The sequence below is a fragment of the Ursus arctos genome, unplaced genomic scaffold (assembly GCF_023065955.2).
Source record: "Ursus arctos isolate Adak ecotype North America unplaced genomic scaffold, UrsArc2.0 scaffold_18, whole genome shotgun sequence".
Taxonomy (NCBI): Eukaryota; Metazoa; Chordata; class Mammalia; order Carnivora; family Ursidae; genus Ursus; species Ursus arctos.
Window position 1 is genome coordinate 58,547,816 of NW_026622852.1, and position 8,363 is coordinate 58,556,178.

General features: G+C 62.0%; 1 protein-coding gene across 1 annotated transcript; it reads right to left on the reverse strand.

Moving 5' to 3' along the window:
- Nucleotides 1-1,585: 1,585 nt before the first annotated feature.
- LOC113266586 (ficolin-1-like) lies at nt 1,586-8,070 on the reverse strand. Its single transcript, XM_026514314.4, has 9 exons — nt 7,939-8,070; nt 6,510-6,623; nt 5,876-5,929; nt 5,355-5,390; nt 4,538-4,570; nt 4,054-4,181; nt 3,592-3,721; nt 2,609-2,743; nt 1,586-2,081 (listed from the first exon to the last, which is right to left on the reverse strand). Exons 1-9 carry the CDS (start codon nt 8,039-8,041, stop codon nt 1,834-1,836), a joined length of 981 nt encoding a protein of 326 aa, XP_026370099.3. The 5' UTR covers nt 8,042-8,070; the 3' UTR covers nt 1,586-1,833.
- Between the last annotated feature and the right edge of the window lie 293 nt (nt 8,071-8,363).

Consider the following 8,363-nt stretch of genomic DNA (forward strand, 5'->3'; position numbering starts at 1 on the left):
CAATGACCGTCACGTACAAAGCAGAGCTGCTCTGTCCCTAATGCAGGCTACTGGCCTTTCACTCGGGAGCTTTAAAAAAATCCCATCTCTCACTGTTTGGGGTTCTGGTTCTCGAGCTCCTCCCTCGGAGCGCAAACGCCTTCTATGTTCCAGGGCAGGACTGCGACGAAAGCAGACTGCACGCCCCCCCAGGGCCGTCCAGCAGCCGAGAGGGCCGCGCTGTGGGAGGCTGCGGGCGTGCAGACCGAGACCCTGGGCTTCCGCGCCCGGAGACGGCAGCCAAGCTGGGCCAGCCTGACGAGGGCTCGGCACACGCTCTGCTCGGAGCTGCGGGGAGCCCCTGGCTGGGGGCAGTGAGGAGTAAGTGAGGGAATGCTGACCCCTGCAAGGACAGTTTGCTCGATGCTGTTGGAAAATGTCCCATCCCCCAGCTGGGCTGGGGCCTGGGGGGAGGTTGGCTCACTGGTACCCCTGAGATGGCTTTGCACCCGCAGACCTTCCCTTAGGCAAGGGCTAGTACGGCGTGGCCTGGCTTGGTCGTTGGTCGTTCACCCCGTGAGCAGAGCCCTTCCAGGGGAGCAAAGGGACGGTGAGGACCAGCCTGTTGGATTTCCTGAAGCCTACGTCTCCCCAGGCCTTGGGGAAGGGGAATTTGGGTTCCGATTTCTTTCTTTGATGCTAATGGTCCGGGTAGTTTTATTTTTTATTTATTTTTCTGAAGATTTTTTTTTTTAATTTTTGAGAGAGAGAGCACGCAAGCAGGGTGAGGGGCAGAGGGAGAAGCCGACTTCCCGCTGAGCAGGGAGCCCAACTTGGGGCTCGATCACAGGACCCCAAGATCACAACCTGAGCCAAAGGCAGACGCTTCACTGACTGAGCCACCCAGGCGCCCCTGATGAATGGGGCGGTTTAATAGGCCACTGACCTGCTCTCAGGACAAACAGCGTCCTGGTTTGTCCAGGTCTGTGGTTTCCCAGCAGGTAGGGGCTCAGCACTAAAACTGGGTCCCAAACCAGGACAAGCTCGTCTCACTCTCTTTTTCATTGGAGGCCACTGGGAGAGGACAGAGGCCGGAGGGCAGAAAGGGTCCTCTGAGTCCCCAGGAGCCCAGGGTGGCAGCCATCCTGCTGACACGGGTCCACGTGTCACCCACTGCTCTCCTCCCCGGCAGTCTGAAATTTCTCAGACTGTTGCTGCCAGCCCTGTGCCCCCATCCCAGCAACACCGCCTCCCTGGTTACTTTAACGTCCAACACTCAGGATCTAGGGCACAGGTGTGGCCTGACCTGTGCGGACAAGAGTGTCATGTCTCCTCCTCAATTCTACAATCCTACCTTCATTTATACAACCTAAAACCTCATCCTCTTCTGATGAGCAGTGTCCTCCTTCACTCTGACCTGCCTGAGTCTAAAATCCACCAGATGGCCCCTTCCAAGTCCTGTTCTTATAAAATGCTTGAAGGTTTTGCAGCCTTAGAAGAACTTGTGAACCCGGGCGGAGGGGAAGGAGGGATTGGAGCAAGTGGGTTTGGCCGGGCTGGGACGAGAGCACAGAGGCGGCATGACTGGTGGTCGGGGAAAGGCAAGCGACGGTGGCGCCCACGTGTGCTGAGCGAGGAAGCAAATGTCTTTATTGAGAAAATGCGTGGCTGGCAAGATCGGGGGTCCCTGCTCTCACCCTCAGGGATGGGACACGGCGTTAGTGTGGGAGAAAGGCACAAAGCAGAGAGGGTCCCAGGAGGGAACAGGGGGAGGTCCCCGAGCCCGTGCTCCCGCCCCCAAGAGCATCCGGACCAGCCCTCCCGGCGGCCACTGCGTGCGCAGTCGGCCCCGAGCTACACAGGCCGCATCTTCATCTCCGACACCTTGTAGCTGTAGTTGTAGCCTTTCCCCGACTTCCAGTTGACGCCGTTTGCATAGGTCTCGTGGGACCCCCGGAGGTAGAGACCGTTGAGGCTTGACGAGTGACACTTAAAGTACCACCAGCCCCCCTGGTAGCGCTCCGCACAGTTTTCAGAATTTGAGTCGTTGTCCTGGTCTTTGGTGGAGAACGGCTGGTCGTTGTGGTATGTCAGGGAATCACCTGCACGGAGGGAGAACGGGCCATCTTACTTGGATCCTAGGTCTAGGCAGGAACTGCAGTGACCGGGTGTTCAAGACGTGCACTGCACAAGTCTAGGGGGTGCCAGGGAACACTTGCTCTCTGGTACAGTGGCCTTGGCGTCCCGTCACCCCGTCTGTCCCTGCCAGCCGGCAGGCCCCCTGTCTTGGAGGGAGGCCACTCTCTGCCCCGGACCCCTAGATTCCTCGGCAGGCAGCTCTGGGCACCAGGAAGCAGGAACTCGGGCTCCACAGACATGTGCTACATTGCCACCCTGTCCCCGTCTTTGTCAATGATGGCAGTAAATACCACGTCTTCCTGGACTTTGTATGGAATGTGTCCCATTGACTCCGTCGCTGCCATGAGGCATGGGTAACATTTTCTTCTCCGCGTGTGGACGGAGAACACGTCAGGCCGCCACTCTCCACGCGGAAGGGGCGGAGCCGGGACGGGAAGCAGGTCCCCTCTGCTCCGCCGCCCAGGCCCCTCGGCCCAGGGCGGACACTCACCTGCACTGCCCCCGACGAAGGCCCCCAGGACCAGCTTGTACTTCTCGGCTTCGCCCGCCACCCGGAACGAGCCGTACTTGGCAAACTGGTGGTTGCCCTCGAAGTCCACGAGGTCTACGCGGAGCTCGCTGGTTCCTGGGGCAGAAAGGCCATGAGGGCCGAGCACAGGACCCTCTGTCTGCAGGGCTGGGAGGTGGGAACGTAGGAAGGTGCGCAGAGCCGTCTGAACCTGGCGTCCAGGGACGGTCCGCACGTTCCTACGGGAAGTTCTTGGTTATGTGAGGGACCGTGAAGACCGCTTCCCGCGAGGCCTTCTCCCACACCCCATTCCCCTCCTCGTGTCCGTCCGCTGGAACACGACACTGTCCTACACCAACAACGGGCATTTTCCTGGGGGGTTGTGACATCACTCCCAGCCCCGTGCGCTACCCGCTTGGGGGATCCTGCGTGTGGGAAGGTCGGGGCTCCCTGGAGCAGGTGTTTCAGGAGACGGCCAGGAGGCACTGGGCAGGGAGGGGGGACGGCCCACCTGGCGGCCTGCCCAGGGCAGCGACAAGCGAGGCTCTGGGCAGACAAGTCGGAGGGTAGAGACGCTGCCCTCATCCCGGCCCACGCGGGCTGGGTGCTGGGCGGGGACGGAGGACAGGAGGAGAGACCGTCTCTCTTCCCCCGAGCGGGCACCTCCAGGGACAGAGAAATGGTGGGACCTAGCATGAGGGCTGGACGTGCAGCCCACACCTGAGGCCTCTGGTCCCTCCTGTCTCAGGATCTAAGCTGCCCGTGGGCCGTGCTTGCCGGAGGCCTCCCCTTGGTGCTAACGTGCTCCCACCTGGCGGGTGACACTAAGGGAGGGCTCCTGCACGTAGGCTGACGGAGGACTAGTGTCTCCTGCTCTCAGATTGAACCCCAGGAAGAGGAGGGCAGGGTCCTCGGATCCGGGGGCCGGGGCTCAGCTCAGGGGCAGGTGGATGTCGGGGACCTACCCTGGGCGGTCAGGGTGTGGACGTTGTCGTTCCCCAGCCAGAACTCCCCCAGCTGGCTGCCGAAGCCCTGCTTGTACGTGGCCCAGTCGCGAAAGAAATCCACGGAGCCGTCGCTTCTTCGCTGGAAAACCTGCGGAGGGAGAGAGGGCTCAGGGGCCAGGGCCCTGCTGGGGTCCACGGCTCAGGGGCCCCACCACGTGGGGGGAGGCCTTGCAGCTCAGGGAGCATTCTGGGTGAGCGCCCGGCATGGCTGTGGGGCCTCATCTCAGAGCCCAGGGGTGGACACAGCCCACAGGTGTGGGAGCGGGAAACCAGAGGAACAGAGAGGGTGGGCGACAAGCCCAAAGCCACACAGCTGGAGAGTGTCCTCCCTGCAGGCGGTCGAGCTGCTCTGTGGGGTCCCCAGGCAGAGCCAGGCCTCCCCCGAGCACCACTGGGGGTCCCCCGGCTCCCGACACTCACGGTCCAGCCCCCGCCGTCCGTTTCCATGTCGCAGAGCACGCTCAGGGGCCGGCAGTCGGGCAGGTGGATGGTGTACCAGCCGCTCAGAAAGTGCCCCCTCGTGAGCAGCTCCTTGCAGGTCCGAGGCGCTGGGGACGGACCCGGGAGCTGATGTCAGGCAGGGAGCCCTGGCAGGGCGGGGATGGGGGGCGTCTGCACGGGAGGAGGGGGACCCTGGGCCTGGAAAGACACTGAGCCCCGGGCCCCCACGCCGTGACGGCCAAACCCGGTCTACCTGGCCGTCCCCCCCTCCCAGGGCCTCAGGCCTTCAGGGGACATTTAGCTTCCTGAGGACATTGCCAGGTGCTGGCCGCCCATTGCTGAGCCGCTGACGGAGGGAACATGTCTATGAGGGTTTGGTCCATGGATTCTGGAACCCGGGTGAGTGTGGGGCTGTCCTCTGGTCTGCGGGAAGCGTGGGGAGGTCGGTGGTGTGGCCAGTCACCTGTGTCACAGAACTGACGCGATCCAGGCTCTCCTGTTTGTGGGGAGAGGACACGCACATCACGGTCTGGAAATGGGCGCCCGCGTCCCCTTCAGCCACAGCCACACTGTGGCCGGCACACAGAGAGGAAATAGCATCTAGATCTGTCCGGGCAAACCGTCCAGTCCCCGGGATGGGCTCTGAGAATGCCTGTCCCTGGGAGCGGGTCTGCTGGGCCCGCCTGTGTCCAGCCAGGGCTGTGGGGCCATGGGGCAGTGTGGTCACCCAGGGCCACGGCATGCGCCCCCTGCTGGCCATTTCCTTAGGGCCCCAGGTCCTCAGGGCCATGGGAATGGACTCTTGGTCTTTCCAGCAGGTGTCAGGTCCACCCACTGTCCCTCTGAGCCTCTGCCTGAGGCGAGTGCTGGCGGCTTGGGCATTCATGTCCGCGCCCCCGTCCTGGGCTTTTATTTGTGCGCGGAGCATGTGACTACGCCTGAGAGTCTGTGAGTGGCCTTTTGTGACTCTTACAGTTTGAGAAATAAATGAGAATAAACAGGAGGGAAAGTAAGTGAAATGTCCACATTCAGCAATACCGTTGTCTTGCATCTCTTGGGTCCAACGGGGGCAGATGCCAGGCTTTGGGCCCTCACTGCGCGGTTCATCACACCGAGCCCTGACCCAGACCCTGCGCGCCTCCCCACCATTTCCCCGCAGGAACGGGGACGTGGGTCTGACACCCTCCCACAGGAGATGCTGTCAGGCTGACTGCGGCCTCCGGGACCCCCACCTGGACAAAGCCTGCTGAGGCGCCCCCAGGACCCCGACCCGGGCTCACCTTTGTCCCCGCGCTCTCCTCTTTCCCCTCGGTCTCCTGGAGAAGAGACGGGAGGATAGGAGCCCGGATGCAGGATGTGTGCTCAGCGAGAGGCCCCGGAGCGCTCTGGACACCAGCCAGCCACTCTGCCCTCAGGGTCGGTGGGAAGGACACCGGGGGACCAACCCAGGCCTCCTGCTCTGGGCAGGATACCCTCACTGCTCCGCGGGCTTCCCAAGGATTCCAATGCCAGGGTCTCCAAGCAGGGGAGCGAACCCCGAGGCCTGGGATCCTGCCCCCGGAGGAGAGCTCCCTGGGGACCCCGTTCCCTGGATCAGGACTCTGGTCACACAGTAGCTCCAGGTTCCTTGGAGATGGAAATATGACCCGCCCTCCCTGTCCCTCTGTCTGCCTCTCTGTCCCTCCCCCGTCTCTCTGCCCTCCTCCCCGTCTTCCTGTCCCTCTGTCTGTGGTTGTCTCTCATTTCTCCCTGGACAGAGCCCGGGTTCCCCAGCGGTCCTCGCTCTTCATCTCGTTGTTACCTTTGGGTCCCGGTGGTCCTGCCTTCCCAGGGGCTCCAGGGGCACCAGGCGCTCCTGCAAATCCCAAGGACACGGGTGTCATGGGCTAAGGTGCAGCCCCCACAATTCCATGTGAGCTCTCTGCGCCAAGTACTAAGGTCCGCCCAGTGCCACTTATCCACAGAGCTGCTGCCCCGGGGTGGACGGAGCAGCCACAGGCACAAGGGTGGGGACCAGGCCGTCACCTGGCCAGGACCACCACTGATTCCTGCCTCCGCTAAGCTCTGTGCGGTGGGCCCAGGACCGTGCCACCCTCACCGAGCCCTACTGTCCAGTCAGGGCCCCGGATCACGGGGCACATCCTCGGAGACCCTGTCCTCGGGTCCCCCCAGAGGACACGGCCAGCCTCTCCTGCAGTGGGTCCTGGGCAGGGCGAGCCAGACTGGCATTGTGCCCCAGCCCCTGGATCGGGTCATCATGAGTCCCTCCAAGTTGGGTGTGACTCCATCCAGAGAGGTGCCATGTGGCTCTGAGGCTGGACCGTGCAGGGCAAGTTCTGGGCTCCAGCCTGAGACGTGGGGGGATTCCCCAAACCCGGGTCTAATTGGAGAAGAGGAGGCACTCGGTCACCCCACCCTGTGCCCGGTACGCGTACCTCTCTCTCCATTGACGCCTGCGTCTCCCTTGGGCCCTGCGGCCCCGGGCAGCCCCGGGCAGCCCCGGAGGATGCTGAGCTTGTCAGAGCCCTCCAGCCCCACCAGCTTCACCTCTGCAGAGAAGGACAAAGTGACAGTGGGTGCGTTCCTCCCGGGCTTGAGCGCTCAGCAGATCCCACATACGGGCCGCCGGATCCAGCCGGTCCCATACAGGACCTCAGGCCTGGGGAGACCGCTGCGGACCCCTGGAGGGTCAGCCTGGAAGTGGGTTTTCGCCTCTGGTGTAGACTTGCTCTATCCCCCTGTGCCCTGCTGTGGATGCTGGTCAGGCGGGAGGAGACGGCCTTGGAGTCCTCCCTGTCTGAGGGGAACCCGGCTCCTCAGTGCTGTGTGTCCCCGGACAAGTCACTCAACCCCTCTGGGCTTGCGTCCTCTGGGCTCAAGAGGGTAGGAAGCGGGCTGTGGGGGAGGATACGTTAGTTGATGCACATGTTTACAATCTGAGCAGGACCCGTTGCGTTTCTAAAGAGCTTCGTGAACACCGGGGACTGTCAGTAAATAATAACAATGAATATTGGTAAGAAACTTGGGGCATCAGGGTCAACATGGGGTCGACGTCCCCCAGACCTCAGGCGTGTGCTCACGGAATTCTGGAGTCGGAAGGGGTACCTGTGGGTCCCCTGGAGAGGGACGTGTTGGCTCCAAGGACACCGCGCAGCGGCCGCAGCACTGGGAGCAGAGGGTTATTTACTTCGTGCAGTTTAAATGTGTGGCTGACGAAACTGAGATATGCCTGCGCGAGGCCTGGGGGATGCCGTGGGCGGCCTGGACGCCACAGCTTCTGTAGGGGGCAGGGCAGCTGTCCCTATCCGGGGTGTCTCCATCCTGTCCTTCTGAGTTCTCCACTGCCGCAGGCTAGAAGGTTCCATTCGCACCTCCTCCATCAGTCTGCCCTCCAATGGGGGTTGGCTGCTCTCCTATAGGCCTGGCCCCACCCACCTGCTTCGGATCAGGAGCGAGAGCACACCTCCTTTATCGCGGAATGCGCTGAGCCAGCCTGTTGGTGGTGAGGGGCAGGGTGTGTCTCTGGAGCCCCCACGGGAGTGTGAGATCCTCTGGATTAGAGAATTTGAGGGAACCTCTCTGCAAGGCCCACAGGAAGACCAAGAATGCAAATGGCATTTTCTTCCTCTTTGGTGACACAGTGGAGACCTGGAGGCGAGCCTCCTAGGGCCCAGTCCCAGGCCCAAGAGTGGGGCAAGTGTTAAAGCCTATTCCCTCCCTCTCACCGTGTGGCCCTGGCAGATGTCTTCATCTGAGGATGTAGTCAAGGGTTGGGAGCCCTTGGACGATGCATGTGGAGGGCTTAACCAGGGACCCTCTAAGTGGTCAGTGAATGCATAGTTACCGGCTTCCCATCCGCCTCACCTGGACAGGTGTCCACAGCTTTGACAGCCAGGGTCTGGATGCACAGGAGCAGAAGCAGCTGACCAGCGGGCCCCAGGACCCCGGTGACTCTGCTTGGTTCCATGTCCTCTGGTCTTCCACCTCGAAGAGGCTCCCAGCTCTTATAAGGCACAGAAGCTAGCCCCAGCCTGGGCCAGCAGTTTCTCAACTCCCAGGGGGACGCCCACTTCCTATAGGCTCTTCAGTTGAACCCATGGGAAGTATCAGGTGATGACAAAGGGTGTTTCCTTCCAGATGGGCCCCACCAAGCTGTCTGCTAAATCATGCTCACTTCCTCAGCAACGACATCCTGTTCCCCATTAAGGGAGCTCCAGGACCCCTCTGCTGGAAAGTGTCTGCTTTGTGTGTGGCTAAGGAAAGCCCAGCCCTGAGACCCCCTTCTCAGT

Coding starts and splice junctions, on each gene's coding strand:
- LOC113266586 (XM_026514314.4), bottom strand. CDS start 8,041: ATGGAACCAAGCAGAGTCACCGGGGTCCTGGGGCCCGCTGGTCAGCTG. Junction 6,624..7,938: donor AGCTGTGGACACCTGTCCAG/GTGAGGCGGATG, acceptor CCTTCTCTGCAG/AGGTGAAGCTGGTGGGGCTG. Junction 4,182..4,537: donor GCGTCAGTTCTGTGACACAG/GTGACTGGCCAC, acceptor GTCCGTCCCCAG/CGCCTCGGACCTGCAAGGAG.